We start from the raw sequence: 19625 nt of genomic DNA, 5'->3' as shown, positions 1-19625 counted from the left end.
TTTTCTGTTTTCTTCTCATTCGACCTCAGATACAGCAGTTAGGTAATAGCATTTCATTAGAATAAAACACCAACTCTGTTCGGATCCACAACTCGTCATGAGAAAATGACTTTTTGAAGCACAAAAGGTTAAGTATCTATATTATATAAAATTCTTCCTGGAAAGAATCAATGTGACAAAACTGCTCTTTTTACAAAATGTACATTATATGTATAGAAATTTGGTGATCCATTGTGAGAAAACATGTTTTACATATAGATCTATGAATATATATTTATATAATAACCCCTGCCCCTTCATTTACTCATCAAATATCAGACTAAGGACCGAAGATCTCAGCACGATAGAAATTTAAAAGCGATGTTCCCGTGTTCGCGGAAACTGCATTCATTGTAAACTCTGCATATGTCGGCTCAATCAGTATTTACCTTTAAAATTACGCCACATCGCTGATCTTCAGCGCAATCGATTGAATCGAACCCAAAAGTTTGCTGTAGGTAGTCACGGGTCTGCTTTCTGATTGGCTGTCCTCTATTTCCTATGCTAATCTCTGCCTATCTAGTGCATGCTCATTGGTTGCGATCTTTCATGATTTGCAAAACAAATACAAAACTACATAAGAAAAATAGGTCTATGAAAAGGTCCACTAGCAGTTTGCTAGTTACATATATTCTTTACTACAAAACCCAGATTGTCCTCGTACTCTGTGGTTTCAGAAGCGTCTAGCCAATCAGGTAGTGCTGAAATGCTGGACCCTCCTCTTCTCATCATGGTGACAGCGCTGATCTCCAGACACCTCTGGTCATCCAGTTAGTTAGTAGATTAAAACAGGAGGGCAGGAGGTTGATGCTCTCTGTCAGCTGACTATAGCTCCCCTGCCTCTCTTGTCTGGGCAGGCTATAGGCAGGCCTCTTATTCCAATCTCTCTGAGCTGTAAGGAAGACACCCCCCCATCCCCCCTTGCTCTCTCTCTTCACTATAGACCCCTCCCATCTCTCAGTCTCTATTTTAGGCAGACCTCCCCCTATCTGTCCTTCACTCTGTCTCTCTCCCGACATGCTATAGGCAGGCCTCTCTCTCCCTCCATCTGTCCGTGCTATAGGCAGGCCTCTCTCTCCCTCCAATCTCTCGGTCTGTGCTATAGGCAGGCCTCTCTCTCCCTCCATCTCTCGGTCTGTGCTATAGGCAGGCCTCTCTCCCTCTCTCTCCCTCTTAGTCTGTGCTATAGGCCGGCCTCTCTCCCTCCAGCTCTCTCCCCCTCTTAGTCCGTGCTATAGGCAGGTCTCTCTCCCTCCCTCCCTCTCCCCCTCTTAGTCCGTGCTATAGGCAGGCCTCTCTCCCTCCCTCCCTCTCCCCCTCTTAGTCCGTGCTATAGGCAGGTCTCTCTCCCTCCAGCTCACTCTCTCTCTCCCTCTTAGTATGTGCTATAGGCAGGCCTCTCTCCCTCCAGCTCTCTCTCGCTTAGTCTGTGCTATAGCCAGGCCTCTCTCCCTCCAGCTCTCTCTCAGTCTGTGCTACAGGCAGGCCTCTCTCCCTCCAGCTCTCCCTCTCCCTCTTAGTCCGTGCTATAGGCAGGCCTGCTGCACCTGGTTGAGGAGCTCTCCGAAGCGGTCGAACAGGCCCTCCACCCAGGCTCCGTTCCTCATGCACAGCTGCACAGTCTCCTCCTGCCCCATGTCACCAGCCTGCACCCGCAATGACGCAATCTGCAACACAGCAACCACAAAACAACCCACACGTCAACCACAAAACAACCCACACGTCAACCACAAAACAACCCACACGTCAACCACAAACCAACCCACATCAACCACACCAGTGTTTCTGTACAGCACTTTGTGACATCAGCTGATGTAAAAAAGGGCTTTATAAATACATTTGATTGATTGACGATTGTTGGACTCCCGTCTGCAACAGGAGTCTCACTCCTCAGGCCGTTCTCTTCCGTTTCGTGCCAACTAAACAACCCTGGTAGCACACAACAGTTGTATGCCTGTCATGGGTTAGAGTTGTGCAACCAAACCATGCCCAGGGCCCTCACTGCCCAGGGCCCTCACTGCCCAGGGCCCTCACTGCCCAGGGCCCTCACTGCCCAGGGCCCTCACTGCCCAGGGCGTGACATATTGAAGGTGGTCCTTCTGTAGCTCAGTTGGTAGAGCATGGCGCTTGTAACGCCAGGGTAGTGGGCTCGATCCCCGGGACCACCCATACGTAGAATGTATGCACACATGACTGTAAGTCGCTTTGGATAAAAGCGTCTGCTAAATGGCATATATTATTATTATTATATTATTATATTATATTGCCTGACAAAGGCGCAAGCCGCAAACAATTACACATATAGAGGGGTTGTTACTGAAGAGATAACCTAGGTTCAATACTATTCTAATCTGAACATGACACTCAGTGGTCATTGCTGATACGGCGTCTCCGTTCTGCAGTCAAAACATCACGTTGGAGGTTAGCCAGAGGGCAATGTGGACCAACTAGACAGCTGGCTAGTGTGTATTGTTTAACCTGAGGGCAATGTGGACCAACTAGACAGCTGGCTAGGGTGTATTGTTTAGACTGAGGGCAATGTGGACCAACTAGACAGCTGGCTAGGGTGTATTGTTTAGACTGAGGGCAATGTGGACCAACTAGACAGCTGGCTAGGGTGTATTGTTTAGACTGAGGTCAATGTGGACCAACTAGACAGCTGGCTAGGTGTACTGAGCTGGACCAACTAGACAGCTGGCTAGGGTGTATTGTTTAGACTGAGGTCAATGTGGACCAACTAGACAGCTGGCTAGGGTGTATTGTTTAGACTGAGGGCAATGTGGACCAACTAGACAGCTGGCTAGGGTGTATTGTTTAGACTGAGGGCAATGTGGACCAACTAGACAGCTGGCTGAGGGCAATGTGGACCAACTAGGCTGGTAGTGTGTATTGTTTTGTTTAGACTGAGGTTTAACTGAGGGCAATGTGGACCAACTAGACAGCTGGCTAGGGTGTATTGTTTAGACTGAGGTCAATGTGGACCAACTAGACAGCTGGCTAGGGTGTATTGTTTAGACTGAGGGCAATGTGGACCAACTAGACAGCTGGCTAGGGTGTATTGTTTAGACTGAGGTCAAGCTGGCTAGGTGTATTGTTTAGACTGTGGACCAACTAGACAGCTGGCTAGTGTGTATTGTTTAGACTGAGGGCAATGTGGACCAACTAGACAGCTGGCTAGGGTGTATTGTTTAGACTGAGGGCAATGTGGACCAACTAGACAGCTGGCTAGTGTGTATTGTTTAGACTGAGGGCAATGTGGACCAATGACAGCTGGCAACTGGAGAATGTGGAAACTGAACAAGACAGCTGGCTAGGTGTGTTTAGACTGAGGGCAATGTGGACCAACTAGACAGCTGGCTAGTGTGTATTGTTTAGACTGAGGGCAATGTGGACCAACTAGACCAACTAGACTGAGGACATGTGGACCAACTGGCTGGCTAGGGTGTATTGTTTAGACTGAGGGCAATGTGGACCAACTAGACAGCTGGCTAGTGTGTATTGTTTAGACTGAGGGCAATGTGGACCAACTAGACAGCTGGCTAGTGTGTATTGTTTAGACTGCAAGTGGACCAACTAGACAGCTGGTTAAGGTGGAGACTCATGTGGACCAACTAGACAGCTGGCTAGTGTGTATTGTTTAGACTGAGGGCAATGTGGACCAATGACAGCTGGCTAGCTGTGTAGTTTAACTGAGGGCAGAAGACCGGGACCTGTTTAGACTGAGATGTGGATAGACAGCTGGCTGTGTATTGTTTAGACTGAGGGCATGTGGACCAATAGACAGCTGGCTAGTGTGTATCGTTTAGACCGCTATAGGGAGAACGCCTTGAAGAAACTGAACATGAAACTGAGGCTGGCTAGTGTGTATTGTTTAGACTGAGGGCAATGTGGACCAACTAGACAGCTGGCTAGTGTGTATTGTTTAGATTGAGGGCAATGTGGACCAACTAGACAGCTGGCTAGTGTGTATTGTTTAGACTGAGGGCAATGTGGACCAACTAGACAGCTGGTTAGTGTGTATTGTTTAGACCGAGGTCAATGTAGACCAACAGTGCACATGCATGCCCCCACCAGGGTGACCACATTTAAAATACCCAAATGTGGGACAACGGGATGACTTTGGGCGACAGTGTATTCTGGTGGGAGGGAGTTTTAATCATTTGATCAAATGTGGAACATGATTGTTTGCTTGCAGGACAAAGGACCAACATGCAGGGACATGTGGTCACACTCTGCCAATCACAGAGACACAGAGTGCTGTCTCACCTCCTCCTGACACATGAGGTATGTGTGGTACTTGTAATGCTGTAGAGAATGGTAGAGGGAGAACCACTGTGGTTTCTGCTGGTCCACTGTGTATTCCTAGAGACAGAGAGAACACAGTTCATTACACTACATTTTCCTAAACACTCTCTGCAGACTTCACAGTTTGGTCAAGTAAGCATCAAAAACTAAATGCATTCACATCCAGCAGTCACAGAAACATGTTGCATCAGAGACACAAACTGAGTGCAGGACGCCCTCTACTGGACAAAACCAGAAAGGGCTCCTTCTTTCCCTCCGGCCTGCACTGTAAATAGCAGTGTCAGCATAGAGCCTCTTACCAGGGGCAGTTTGCTGGGGGACTTGGAAGGCTTCATGTTCTTCCTGTTGTAGGCCTTCCCACTGAGCCGCACCTTAAAGGCTGGAGTCTCCCCATCCTTGTTGAGCTCTGTTACCACGGAGATCTCTGGGAAGCTGTCCAGCGCAGTCTGAGGACAGAGACCATGTGAGAGGTACTCAATTAAAGGTTGTTGAGGAAGGCAGAGGCCTATATTTATTTTCAGGAGAATGCTAAAACGCAAACCTTAAAGAATTGTCCCACTCGTAGTCTGGGCAGCAGGCGTCTCCTGTTGTCCCAGATCATCCTGTCCACTTTCTTCATGTGGGGCAGCAACAGCTCATCTGAACCCCAGAAACAATGTGATCAGCTTCCTAAATTCTACAAACAACTATTCCACTCCCTTCCCCTCTCTCCCACCTCAGGTATGCCAGACCTGATTACTCCTCCGTGAATACACCGGTCTCCGTCCCCTCTCTCTGTCCCCCCTCAGGTATGCCAGACCTGATTACTCCTCTGTGAATACACCGGTCTCCTGTCCCCCTCAGGTATGCCAGACCTGATTACTCCTCTGTGAATACACCTGTCTCTGTCCCCCCTCAGGTATGCCAGACCTGATTACTCCTCCGTGAATACACCGGTCTCCACCACCCCTCAGGTATGCCCGACCTAATTACTCCTCTGTGAATACACCTGTCTCCACCACCCCTCAGGTATGCCCGACCTGATTACTCCTCTGTGAATACACCTGTCTCTGTCCCCCCTCAGGTATGCCAGACCTGATTACTCCTCCGTGAATACACCTGTCTCCGTCCCCTCTCTCTCTCTCCCCAGTCAGGTATGCCAGACCTGATTACTCCTCCGTGAATACACCGGTCTCCACCCCCCCTCAGGTATGCCAGACCTGACCGTGAATACACCGGTCTCCACCCCCTCCAGGTATGCCAGACCTGATTACTCCTCCGTGCATACACCTGTCTCCGTCCCCTCTCAGGTATGCCAGACCTGATTACTCCTCCGTGAATACACCGGTCTCCGTCCCCCTCAGGTATGCCAGACCTGATTACTCCTCCGTGAATACACCGGTCTCCGTCCCCCCTCAGGTATGCCCGACCTGATTACTCCTCCGTGAATACACCTTTCTCCGTCCCTAACCCCCCTATGGCAGTCGTTCCCAAATCTTTGTTTAAGGAACTCAGTCTGGCTTTCATGTGACTGTTGAAAGTTGTAACAGTAGAATGCAGAAATTGGGTATTGCATCATCAGTTCCTCTTGTCATGTTAGTCATTATATACCTTAGAGATCTATTTACAACTTGGCAGAAATGTCTAGAATAACTAGCCCATGTCAGCTAACGTTTTATAGCCCATAGATAGTTGTCATTTTTTCTCACTCAAATATCACAAACACATTAGACATGGTAAAATGTATACAATTGCAAGAAATTTTGATTGAAAAACGAACAATTTTCTTTGCACCCCATGACATAATGTATAGAAATGCAGGAAATAAGCTTAAAAACTACAAAATGTTCTCTCCACCAACAAGAGGGGTGTGAACAGCACGTTTCATGAACAGCGGTTGTTCCCATAGAAATAGATGTGGCGGGTACGCGCACAGGAGGGACGCGGGATGTTCACCAATGCTGGAAGGGGGGCCCGGGTACCAACCATCCCCCTCTCCCCCTGTTGGGGGTATACCCATTTTTATGGAACGGTCTGCCTACCCATGTCAGAGACGCAAACTCGGTCTCAACCTTTAAGTCTTTACTGAAGACTCATCTCTTCAGTGGGTCATATGATTGAGTGTAGTCTGGCCCAGGAGTGGGAAGGTGAACGGAAAGGCTCTGGAGCAACGAACCGCCCTTGCTGTCTCTGCCTGGCCGGTTCCCCTTTTTCCACTGGGATTCTCTGCCTCTAGCCCTGTTACGGGGGCTGAGTCACTGGCTTGCTGGGGCTCTCTCGTGCCGTCCCTGGGGGGTGCGTCACCTGGGTGGGTTGATTCACTGTTGTGGTCGGCCTGTCTGGGTTCCCCCCCCCACCCCCTTGGGTTGTACCGTGTCGGAGATCTTTGTGGGCTATACTCGGCCTTGTCTCAGGATGGTAAGTTGGTGGTTGAAGATTTCCCTCTAGTGGTGTGGGGGCTGTGCTTTGGCAAAGTGGGTGGGGTTATATCCTTCCTGTTTGGCCCTGTCCGGGGTGTCCTCGGATGGGGCCACAGTGTCTCCTGACCCCTCCTGTCTCAGCCTCCAGTATTTATGCTGCAGTAGTTTATGTGTCGGGGGGCTAGGGTCAGTTTGTTTATCTGGAGTACTTCTCCTGTCCTATTCGGTGTCCTGTGTAAATCTAAGTGTGCGTTCTCTAATTCTCTCCTTCTCTCTTTCTTTCTCTCTCTCGGAGGACCTGAGCCCTAGAACCATGCCCCAGGACTACCTGACATGATGACTCCTTGCTGTCCCCAGTCCACCTGGCCATGCTGCTGCTCCAGTTTCAACTGGCCTGGGCCCTAGGACCATGTCCCAGGACTACCTGACATGAGGACTCCTTGCTGTCCCCAGTCCACCTGGCCATGCTCCTGCTCCAGTTTCAACTGACCTGAGCCCTAGGACCGTGCCCCAGGACTACCTGACATGATGGCTCCTTGCTGTCCCCAGTCCACCTGACTGTGCTGCTGCTCCAGTTTCAACTGTTCTGCCTTATTATTATTTGACCATGCTGGTCATTTATGAACATTTGAACATCTTGGTCATGTTCTGTTATAATCTCTACCCGGCACAGCCAGAAGAGGACTGGCCACCCCACATAGCCCGGTTCCTCTCTAGGTTTCTTCCTAGGTTTTGGCCTTTCTAGGGAGTTTTTCCTAGCCACCGTGCTTTTACACCTGCATTGTTTGCTGTTTGGGGTTTTAGGCTGGGTTTCTGTACAGCACTTTGAGATATCAGCTGACGTACGAAGGGCTATATAAATAAATTTGATTTGATTTGATACCCACCGTTCTCCCTCTCCAGAGCGCTCATCACGTCTGCATCCAGGGCGACGCTGATCAGCAGCTCTACAAAGCTCTTAAACGTTTCCTTCATGGTCCTGGTGTTGAGGAACCGAGAGGAAAACGGCACTGGAGGAGTGAACTCTGAGACAGAGAGAGAAAAGACAGAGGGAATTAACAGAGGGAACGAGGGAAGAACCAGAGATAAAACAGCACATAACAGAGGAAGTTGCAGAGCTCCATCAAGTCATCAAACCCATGGGAATGAGCCTAAATGTAGGCCCTCTAAAGCATCAACCCTCACCATCGTCTTCAGCCTCATCCTCAGGAGAGGACTCGGAGGGAGACGGAGAGTACTCCTTCCACTTCCTCCTCTTCTTGGGCGGGGGCTCTGCCTTGGTCTTGGGCTGCTTGGTGCGGGGCTTGGACTGGGACTTCTGTGATGTGGGCGTGGCGAGAGGGTCAGAGTTCACTGAGCGGGGAGGAGTCTTCAGACCGAGCAGTGTCTTCGCCTGAGAGCCTCTGGAGGAGAGAATGAAGGTAGAAATGAATGAAACCAGATTCAGAAGGATGAAGATGAGACAGATTGAGGTAAATAAGTAACGGAACAGATATCAGTACCTCATGGAGGACATGGGCTTGCAGCGGGGTTTGCGCTTGCAGACCCGGACGTACTCCTTCTTGTTGACCGTGTCCAGGAACTTGACATACACCCTCCTGTACATGGTTTTAGCGTCTCCAAAGTAGCCCAGATACTAGAACGGATGTAGACACACACACTAATCATCATCTGTGAGTGTGTGTGTGTGTTCATGAGTAGTGTGTGAATGTGCATGCATGTCTAATCAGATGTACACCTGTCCTTACACTGTTAGTGGCTGAGAACACTCTCTTGCAGTCCCTCAGCTCAGGGACAAACTTCTGCAGCAGAGCTTTCTGGACCTTCCAGATGGCTGGGGGTTCCTGTCCGGCTGTCAATGTCACCTACACAAACCACCACACACACACACACACACACACACACACACACACACACACACACACACACACACACACACACACACACACACACACACACACACACACACACACACACACACACACACACACACACACACACACACACACACACACACACGAGTAGAACAAGTCCCAGCATGGATCAATAGAACAAACCATAGACAAACAAGGAGAGAGAGACATAAATATGTTTTATATATCTGGACTAAATGCATTAGGGGAAAAAAGAAAAATGTGAATCTCTGCCAAGGTTTCACACAAATCCCCTCCCATCCCTCCCACCTTCAGGCTCCCGGTGTCCTCGTTTTTGACCACAAACTCGTCCCTCTCGCGGTACATGCCCTCTCCTCCGCTGTCCGACAGTTCTTCGTCCGTCAGTCCTTCTATGGCCACGCTGGTCAGCTGGACGGCCAGCTGGCCTGGGGGCGCCGGTTTCGCCCCCTCCTGCCCCGACGACCCAGTCACCGATGATGACAAGACGGTTGTCGAGGACTCCTTCGGTGCAGCCGTCTGCTGCTCCTGGGCTTTGGAGGCTGAGTGAGACATGCTGAGAGCCTGGTCTGGCTTCAGGGGAGAGTTGGAGAGTCTGTTGTCTGTTGATTGAGAAGGGAGAGAAGAGAGGGAGAAGGGAGAGGAGATAGAGGTTAGGGTATTAGATGTTAAATGTAACTACTGGAATTAATATGGGTACTAATGAATGCCCTAAGCCATATTTTCCTTGATTTATGGAAATGTTTTTGGAGATAAAAAAACAAAGCATTTTATTTAAATGGTATCCAATCAGGGCACAATGCTGTCTCACACTACACTGATAACTAACCAACCAGATGACTGAATCCTAAGGGCTTGTGGGGGCAGCCCATCCCTGTTTACCCGCTTTGTGTGTCCTGTCTGAGGGCTCGTCCAGGGCCGACAGGGCTGAGCTGATGCTGTTCTGGAGGGCCTGGTTCTTTCCAGCGCTGCTCTCATCCTCGTCCGAGCTGAACGATGGCAGTGTCTCCAGGTTCTTCTGGAGCTCTTCCTCCAGACGCTGCTGCTGAGAGCTCCCCGCAACCCCAAGGCCCTCATCGCCTATCAACGGGGCTGATGGCGGTTGTATTTTCAGAGGTAGAGGCGGTATGGCGCACAGTGGCCGCTTGGATGAAGCCGAGGGCCTGCGGGAGCGACTGGGGGTCCGTACGGGGGATGAGGAGAAGTGCTGTTTGGGACCTGACTTGAGGAAGTCCAGAAAGGAGCCGATGAAGCCTGTTTTGACCTCTGGCTGTTGCTCCTCCACCTCACGGATCTTCTGCCTCATCCTCTCCTGCTGCTGGTAGCTGTCGTAGGCCGCCTCCGAGGTGGAGGGGGAACTGGTGGGGTCGCTGCCCCGGGAGTTCTGCCTCTTGGCCTGGACTGTCTTTTTCCTTGGTTGGATGTTCTCTTCCTCTGGAACGGGTGGCTTGGCCGAAGCCTTGGAGCGCACCCTCTTTTTGGGGTTGACAAAGCAGTCAGAGGGACACTCGTCAAGGCCGTCTTCTCTCTTGATGACTTTGGACCCTTTGGGGTTCTGCTTATTGGCCTTGCCTCTGTTGAGGTTCCCTGAGGGGTCGTACCCCAGGCCAGCCAGGTGGTACTCATTCTCAGAGTGGCCTCCGTTGGGGTTGCCATCGGCCCTGTTGCTAGGGTAAACAGACTGTCCTTTGGGTGAAATGTTGTTTGGCTCGTCTCCGGGCTTCCGTAGCAAACCCTTGTCGGCGCCCATGTCGTGCCTGGGGTCAACTACAGTGGTGTGCGAGTGTGACATTGAGTACTGTTGCCCCAGATGCCCCTCCCCTTCAGGAAACTGGTGTCCGTCTGAGGTCATAGGAGAGCCATTGAGTGTCAGGGTCATGGTGTTATGAGAGTTAGTGTTGGTGATGATGGAGGTCTGGGAAGATGAAGAGGAGAAACTAGGTGACTGGTGTCTGGTGTCCCCAGTCTGGAAATGACCCTTGGTGTCGGGCATGCCGCCCTCAGCAGCGCCGGACGTGGCTTTGACAAAGTCCTGCGGCGTGACACCGCAGGCGGCTGCCGTGGCAGCCAGGATGTCTTCCACGTTGGACAGGATGTTCCTCTCGTCCGCCAGCAGCATGGACTCTGGGAAGCAGATGGAGCTCAGGGCAAAATGGTGTTTGGCGTCCTGCGACTGCTGCTGATTGGTCGACTGGCTGTAAGGGTCTTTTGGCGAAGAGAGGTGCAGTATGGAGGAGTCCGTGATGGTGTTCTGTCCTACTGCCCCAGGCTGGCTCTGGCTGCCATTAAGGCTAACACTGATCAGATGATCTCCCTCCATGTGAAGGTACTGGACCTGGCCTGACCCCGGGGTCAGCTGTACCTTGGAAGGGTTGAGACCACAGTGGATGAGAGGCTGTTGGATCAGGACCATCTGCTGGTCCCGATTAGGCTCCAGTAGAACCTGAGAGTTGGGGACCCTGATGTACTGGTTCTGGGTGTGGTTCAGGGCAGACTGGGCGTTGGCCTGGTGATTTTGTTGCCGTGGCTCGGGCCCTTTGAGCAGGAGTGAGTGCTGTTTGAGCTCCTCATGGGAAGACATGAGCTGGGCGTTGATCCTAGTCTTTGGGCCCATGAGCTGGTCTTCAGCTCGCGAGTTGCTCCGGATCACACTCTGAGTGTTGTAACGGTCATCCATTTTGGAGACTACGTAGACCACATTGTCACTTCCCCCCAGGCTGGAGGTTTCTAAAGAGACCTGCTGGAGAGCCTGGAGGTCCTGGATGGGGATCTCTCCTTCCAGTTTCAGTTTGCAGTAGGCTGGCTTTAGGTCCTGTACTGAGGATCTGCAGTTGTTCTGTAAGGCGAGGGGAGGGGCTGAAGAGAAGGGGGTGTAGCCCTGGCCCGATATTGATGTGGGTAACCTCTGGGCGCTGGCGGAGGGGTAGTGGGCGCTGAGGGATTGTCCTGCGGCGTAGCTCTGAGACTGAGTGACCGAAGCCTGCCCCTGAGACAGGTAGCTCACGTTAGGGGCACCCTGAGAGTGGCTGGCAGGGGAGCTCTGAGAGGGGTTGCCCAGACACAGGCCCTGAACCTGGGCTCCGTACTGGCCCACATCCTCCTGGCTCTGCCCAGGGCTGGAGCAGTAGACCAGGGACTGACTGACAGACGCTACATTGCCTGAATGGCCAGAGAAGGAGGGCAGAGTCTTATAGAGAGAAGGCCTGAGGAGGTCTGAGGAGGAAGAGGAGTAAGCCTGGGAGGTGATGTAACTCTGAGAGTGGCTGAGAGTGGACAGCAGACTGGGCAGCGGGGCCGATGTGTATGGCTGAGTCTGTTGGCTGGCAATCACCGAACCATGCTTCAACCCAGGCCCCTGCCCTGGGGAGGGGTAGCTCTCTGGAGAGCCACCCTGTGACTGGGGTCCGCCATCTGGGGCCAGTTTGGAAGAACAGTCTTTAGTCTTGGCACCCGTGGAGGACGAGCAGTACCCAGAGGGGGAGGGGATGGAGGAGGGGTAGGCCTGAGATTGCACACCCGTCTTAGGCTGCTGCGCACCGTTGACCCCCTGGGAGGAGTCCGTCCCCATGGAGGTGCTGCAGGGCACTGTGGTCTGCCTCGAGGGGTCCTGCTGGAAGGAGCCATCCCCCTGCCCGCTGCCTGAGCCGAGGTAGCCCTGCAGGGAATGCTGCAAGCCAGGCAGCTGCTCCGAGACAGCGTGGCTGCTGCTAGAAGGCCTCTGGTGGTGCTTGATCACACTACATTCCCGCTGGAGTGCTCTCTCGATGGAGCCCGAGAAGACGGGCACCCCGTAAGGCTGGGGGGCTGACTGGGTAGCCAAGGGCAGTAGCCCAAACTGGGGCTGCAGGAGGTGAGGGGCCGACTCCTGGGCCGAGCGATATGTGGATGACTGGGGAGGGAGGGCGGTGCCCAGGGAGGGGGTGGGGAGGCGGTCGAAGGCCAGGGAGGTAGGTAGCGTGGCCTGGCTGGGTTTAAGCTGCAGCAGGGGGTCGAGGTGGGAGGAGAGCAGGCCGTTGGTGGAGGTGCTGAAGGCGTGGTCCTGGAGGGCCAGGGAGGGGCTGGTGGCGTAGCTCCGCGAGGGGAAGGCACTAGGGTGCTGATAAGAGGAGAGGGGGGCAGGGTAGGGGAATGTGGCGCCGGTAGGAAGGGCACCGGTGAGGAACAGCTCTGTGGTGGGGTTGGCGCCTAAGTGAGAGAAAAAAACAAAGAAAGATGAAAAGATAATTCTTCGGGCAAGTTCACATCCAAACAAAATACAAAATTATAGACAAAAACAAGCCGATAACACAGATCACACACGACAGATGAACCAAACATGAGAGAGGTAGAAAGAGAACAAGGCCAACTATGTCTAATATATGAACTGAGTGGAATGGATACAGGTCTCATTTCCCAACTGAAACCAGCCTGGTGCCTCAATTCAAAATGTCATTTTCTTTGGAATTCATGACGCACAAAACAATTCATAAATCGACAACAAATAATTCACAACACTCAAAACTGAGTGTGCAAAATGGCAGCCATTTGGTGTGTGTGTATATACTGTGTGTGGCCTCACCGGTCTGCCACGTGGTGGTCCTAAAGGGGGGGAGCAGAGAGGCCCCGACAGGACCAGCCTGCTGCAGGGCTCTAGACTCCATGGCCGACAGGAAGTTCATGACAGAGGTCTCAGTAGTGTTCGTGCCTGAGTCAAACCCCCCCGACAGACCTGGGAGAGGTGGAAGAAGGGGGAGGCAGTGAAGAGAGACAGAGAACATGTCATGAGGTTATGTCTAGAAGGGATACAGATTGTGTCAAAAATGTACTTTTCGGAGCAGGTTAGGTGAATTAGGTTAAGAAACGGGTTCGCTGAAAAAATGTCAAATTTGACAAAAGTTGTATCCATCTAGACATGACCGGTTACTGATGCAGGCGCAGTAACATTCTCCTAATGGTCTTCCTCCAATAACAACACAGAGTGGCAGCCCTCTAGACATGACCGGTTACTGATGCAGACGCAGTAACATTCTCCTCATGGTCTTCCTCCAATAACAACACAGAGTGGCAGCCATCTAGACATGACCGGTTACTGATGCAGACGCAGTAACATTCTCCTCATGGTCTTCCTCCAATAACAACACAGAGTGGCAGCCCTCTAGACATGACCGGTTACTGATGCAGACGCAGTAACATTCTCCTAATGGTCTTCCTCCAATAACAACACAGAGTGGCAGCCATCTAGACATGACCGGTTACTGATGCAGACGCAGTAACATTCTCCTCATGGTCTTCCTCCAATAACAACACAGAGTGGCAGCCATCTAGACATGACCGGTTACTGATGCAGTAACATTCTCCTCATGGTCTTCCTCCAATAACAACACAGAGTGGCAGCCCTCTAGACATGACCGGTTACTGATGCAGGTGCAGTAACATTCTCCTAATGGTCTTCCTTCAATAACAACACAGAGTGGCAGCCCTCTAGACATGACCGGTTACTGATGCAGTAACATTCTCCTAATGGTCTTCCTTCAATAACAACACAGAGTGGCAGCCATCTAGACATGACCGGTTACTGATGCAGTAACATTCTCCTCATGGTCTTCCTTCAATAACAACACAGAGTGGCAGCCCTCTAGACATGACCGGTTACTGATGCAGTAACATTCTCCTAATGGTCTTCCTTCAATAACAACACAGAGTGGCAGCCCTCTAGACATGACCGGTTACTGATGCAGGTGCAGTAACATTCTCCTAATGGTCTTCCTCCAATAACAACACAGAGTGGCAGCCCTCTAGACATGACCGGTTACTATATATGCCATTTAGCAGACGCTTTTATCCAAAGCGACTTACAGTCATGTGTGCATACATTCTACGTATGGGTGGTCCCGGGGATCGAACCCACTACCCTGGCGTTACAAGAGCCATGCTCTACCAACTGAGCTACAGAAGGACCAGGTGCAGTAACATTCTCCTAATGGTCTTCCTCCAATAACAACACAGAGTGGCAGCCATCTAGACATGACCGGTTACTGATGCAGGCGCAGTAACATTCTCCTCATGGTCTTCCTCCAATAACAACACAGAGTGGCAGCCCTCTAGACATGACCGGTTACTGATGCAGTAACATTCTCCTCATGGTCTTCCTCCAATAACAACACAGAGTGGCAGCCATCTAGACATGACCGGTTACTGATGCAGGCGCAGTAACATTCTCCTAATGGTCTTCCTCCAATAACACAGAGTGGCAGCCCTCTACAGTTCAAAAAACAAGTCTCGTAGTCCTTTATTAAATCTTACCTGTAGGGTGATGGGTAGTGGTGTAGGTGGGCAGCTGGGTGCAGGCGTAGGTCTGCCGATGGAGGAGCTCCGACTCCAGGTGTGTGGCACCATAACTGGCACTGCGGAAAGGAACACACACACACACACACATTTTGCACCTTTACTGTGCAACCTCACCATGCCTGAGGCACTAAACCAGACAAGTGTATTCCATACATCAACAACACGGTGTGACCACCATCACAACAGCACACTGTGCCCCTGTCAGCCCCCTGGACCTTGCCCTGTCACACAGAGACTCAGACGGTATTTATAGGCCCATGATGCAAGCTTACAAAAGTGTGTCAGGCACAATGGAGGCCCTTAAAAATGTGGTGCAGGACGGGTCTCATTTGATATATAAAGAATCTCTCACCCATTGATAATATTACAATTCACATCAGAGGTTATTATTTGTTCAACATTAGAAACGGAGTTAAACATATTATAAAATGATATACGTTGACAGAACTCAAACATGACACATTATTTTTTATGGAAACACTAGTATTGATTATAACAGGGTGTCAGACGAGCTCATATGAAGACTGCTGTACTAAACAGGGATCACACACAACATGAGAGCAGACACACTTGTTGTTCCCTGCTCACAGCTGAGCTACCGCAGGGTAACATGCAGCACTATCAACCTGCACTGTCATGAATAGTGTCAGTGTAGCTAGACAACCAGCTGGTGCTCTCTCATGCCCTTTCCACAGCCCCCCAGAGTGACACAAAGAGACTGGCATGGCCAGAGGTTCATTATTCATGTACACGGTACAGGGGAACCCAAGCAGGGTGAGGAGATTGTTTACAAGTCATAACAGGGTTATGAATGAGAGCTCTGGGATATTTTTATGTCGGCCTCAGTCTTGAAACCTACAAAGGCCTAACCCACACACAGAAGTGGAGGCAGAAGAAGAACAGAGAGCGAGACGTTTTAAGAGGACAGACTTTATGAACCTTAGGTTATATTTGCATCCAATGAAACTTTAATTCCGCACTTTACAATTCACTGGAGCATCAAACCAGCCTTGTCAGTATAAGAACTTGAGAATGAAAGGTCCTGTACAATCAGCTAGCTAGCTACTACTTTCCATCAAAACAGCCTTGTCAGTATAAGAACTTGAGAATGAAAGGTCCTGTACAATCAGCTAGCTAGCTACTACTTTCCATCAAAACAGCCTTGTCAGTATAAGAACTTGAGAATGAAAGGCCCTGTACAATCAGCTAGCTAGCTACTACTTTCCATCAAAACAGCCTTGTCAGTATAAGAACTTGAGAATGAAAGGCCCTGTACAATCAGCTAGCTAGCTACTACTTTCCATCAAAACAGCCTTGTCAGTATAAGAACTTGAGAATGAAAGGCCCTGTACAATCAGCTAGCTAGCTACTACTTTCCATCAAAACATGTGGTAAAAACAACTAGGGCCGGTACGATACAATACTTATTAGTAGCTTGACAAGGAAACAAAACGCGAAGCGGATTTAACCTTTTTAGGAAAACAGTCCTAATGTTGGAAGCAAACATTATCCAGACTCACATTTATTTATTTTCCATCTGTAGCTCACAATATTTTACATACAGCAGGTTTTTAAAGTACCAAAGAGTTGTCTGCTTCATGTTTTTATTTTCGCTATCAAAGAAATATTGTTATACTGATATCGTCACAGCCCCCCCCCCCCACCCAAAAGACCCCAGAACGAGTCAGTCTGTTCATCACATGGTAACAAAATGGAGCTGAACATGTCCCATTTCCTATTATTCAGATAATACGAGATGTCTCGGTGCGATGAACACAGAGCAGACTGACTGATGTTCTAGTCAGGAGACAAACTGGGGGGGGGGGGACGCTCAGCTGGGAGTCATCTCATCTGCTTCTCTCGCTCTGTCCCTGTGTTTCACTAACACAGCCCTACTAATCTGCAATAAAAGGGTGAGGGAGAGATAAGCTAGTCACGAACTAGGACCCAAGTCAAAGCTAAATTCCCTGAGTTGATTCTCACTGATCAGTTTGGAGGAACCAACCAAAACGCTGATTCTCACTATGATCAGTTTGGAGGAACCAACCAAAACACGGATTCTCACTGTGATCAGTTAGGAGGAACCAACCAAAACGCTGATTCTCACTGATCAGTTTCGAGGAACCAACCAAAACACGGATTCTCACTGTGATCAGTTAGGAGGAACCAACCAAAACGCTGATTCTCACTGATCAGTTTGTAGGAACCAACCAAAACACGGATTCTCACTGTGATCAGTTAGGAGGAACCAACCAAAACACTGATTCTCACTGATCAGTTTGGAGGAACCAACCAAAACACTGATTCTCACTGATCAGTTTGGAGGAACCAACCAAAACGCTGGTGCTTTCACACAGACAAGAGAAAGTGAAAAGGTCAGGAAGACATTATCTCACTCAGGGATGATGAGGAGGTGGTGATCTCCACCTCCTCCCTGAGTGGGATAGTGTATTTTCTAGAGTGAATCAACCATTCTCTCTAAAGACAGACGCTGGCCAAGTCCTTTTTCCTGGAGGCTAGAACAGTCACAGGGACAATGAGCAGTTGGAGAGAGAACTCAGGAACAGGCTTCAAGCATGTTCAGTCTAGCCTACTTTCATAATGTAATGACATAGTACTAGTACGAACAGCTTCACCGTAAAAAAAAAAAAACTGTTTAAAAACCCACCTGTCTGATATACTACCTTCCCTGATTTAACTTACCTACCCCTAAAACTGTTCAACTAAACATGTGCTGGTGAGTAGGTTAAAACAAGACCTCACGCTCCCCCCTAAGTGTGTCAATCTCAGTTTCCCTCCATAACCTGAGAAGTGACTGATCTCTAACCAGCCCCTCGCTCTCCCTTTACTTCTCCCTGTCTCCTCAGACGCTGGGGGTGGGAGGTGGAAGGGGGAGGGTGGGTGGAACAGCCCCCCAGAGGCACTGTGTGGGGCTCCACAGTTCATGTCTGGACAGAGATTCCCACTCACACCACTAACGAGGGCTCCTTTCTTCATCCAGATGGAAATGAGTTGCAGAGCCCAGTCTGCCAAGACGAGAGACATGATTCTGTCAAATGTGTTTCAACTTAATGTCCGAAAACAGGTAGTTAAGGTTTAGCTAAAGACAACCTCAATATCCACATATCTGATCAACTGTTACAGCACGGACTAACTTCATTTAGTCTCTCGCTGTGTGTCTGTACTCAGCAGATACCATAACTAGGGCAGCTGGTGTCCCACATTTTCAGCGCTATCCATTTATAAAACAGGATATTTTAACAGGCAATTCAGGTTAACTCCACACAGAGAGTGGACCAAAAAATACACATTATCAACCACACCACTGAGCCTTCCGAATATACATGTGACAAGCACGACTTTCATATTCATCATTTTGTTCAATGGTCAAATGACAGCGATGCTCTGAAGAAGTAAACATTCAGAGTTGACCAGGATGTAGACGTCAGACAGCTGTCAACAAACTGTACAAAACACCCGTCTTTCTGGGACTTCACCTTCAGTCAAAACAGAATCCAACCAGTCAAGCTACTTCCTAAAATGTGAGACCATGTCAATGACCAGTTTATCAGAGAATTAAACACCTCGGATTTGACAACCTTACGCGCAACAACTTATCTAGTTAGCTATGCAAATATACCCGTACATCAGTGTGATTAAGCGGATCTGTCTGGCGACTTCTTTCCTAGTTAAATATGGTTCATTCTAAACGATCGAATAATTGATTGAACTATTCGACATAATTGCATTCTTGCATGTAGATAGTTAATTGTGCATATTGACAATTAACGTGCAACATAGCTACGTAGCTGATGGCGTGCTACAGATTTTAGGAGTGTCCAACATTTACAAAACTCTGTTCAATGAATGATCAGTAACTTTATATTCATATGTCAAGCCCTCGACCCAATTGTTCCATAACACGACGCGTTAACTTTAAAAGCTCGTCACATTTCTGTTTGTTGTGCTAGGCCTTCCATCACCGGAATTTTCCGTGAAAGGTGACCCGCCCTCTCCTTCATCTCATTTACCTTGGCTTTATGCTTGCGGTGCTCCGCTCATAGGCCCAGGCTACGGTCTGTGCTGGTGGAGCCAGCGGGTCTGCGAAACTGGAATTCGGGTAATTCCGGTCCATCATCCGTCGAAGGCTGGGAGTGATGCACTTCCCCGATGGCGCTTTGTGAAGCAGTAGGGACACATACGAGCGCGGCGCCGGACAAAACAATCACATTCTCCCGGACCATAGATTACTAGGCGCCGTCAAGTTCAGCGGTTTAGTCCTGAAACTTTATAACCTCGTTTCTTTAGCATGAGGTTATGATGATAATCATTGTTCGTTTTCCTTAATCAAAAACTGTGCAGGCACTGCATGGTGGTTTGGTACTTGGATCAGGTCCCCATGTTGGTTTATTTCCCATGATGCACCGCCAACCCTGCTTGATTTGGAAGAGTTCTTTCTCATAATTTTCCTTCAGTATAATAATGGAGCAATATTTCTTTCTGTGAAATGTTTTTACCTGTCTGAAATGACATCAATAGTCAGTCATATCACTGATCATATATTTTTAACACGACCTTTGCACAGACTTTTTTTTAACCTTTGCACGGTCACAGAATTATGTAAGAAATCATATTTGCAGACAATTTAATGATCAAAATAATG

General features: G+C 49.6%; 1 protein-coding gene across 1 annotated transcript; it reads right to left on the bottom strand.

The window, feature by feature from the left end:
- Window positions 1–1369: 1369 nt before the first annotated feature.
- On the bottom strand, window positions 1370–19572 carry qser1 (glutamine and serine rich 1). Its single transcript, XM_046333344.1, has 13 exons — window positions 18994–19572; window positions 14918–15018; window positions 13194–13343; window positions 9518–12820; window positions 8927–9237; window positions 8492–8608; window positions 8246–8379; window positions 7929–8146; window positions 7631–7768; window positions 4886–4983; window positions 4644–4790; window positions 4306–4401; window positions 1370–1706 (listed from the first exon to the last, which is right to left on the bottom strand). Exons 1-13 carry the CDS (start codon window positions 19098–19100, stop codon window positions 1566–1568), a joined length of 5061 nt encoding a protein of 1686 aa, XP_046189300.1. The 5' UTR covers window positions 19101–19572; the 3' UTR covers window positions 1370–1565.
- Between the last annotated feature and the right edge of the window lie 53 nt (window positions 19573–19625).

The sequence above is a fragment of the Oncorhynchus gorbuscha genome, unplaced genomic scaffold, assembly GCF_021184085.1.
Source record: "Oncorhynchus gorbuscha isolate QuinsamMale2020 ecotype Even-year unplaced genomic scaffold, OgorEven_v1.0 Un_scaffold_390, whole genome shotgun sequence".
Classification (NCBI taxonomy): domain Eukaryota; kingdom Metazoa; phylum Chordata; class Actinopteri; order Salmoniformes; family Salmonidae; genus Oncorhynchus; species Oncorhynchus gorbuscha.
This window is presented reverse-complemented; position numbering and strand designations above follow the sequence as displayed.

What these genes read in the sequence shown, in the direction of transcription:
- qser1 (XM_046333344.1), bottom strand. Translation starts at nt 19,100, where the DNA reads ATGATGGACCGGAATTACCCGAATTCCAGTTTCGCAGACCCGCTGGCT. An exon ending in CACTACCCATCACCCTACAG is followed by an intron (nt 13,344 to 14,917) that starts GTAAGATTTAAT and finishes CACCTCTCCCAG; the next exon opens with GTCTGTCGGGGGGGTTTGAC. An exon ending in CGCTCTGGAGAGGGAGAACG is followed by an intron (nt 4,984 to 7,630) that starts GTGGGTATCAAA and finishes TCTGGGGTTCAG; the next exon opens with ATGAGCTGTTGCTGCCCCAC.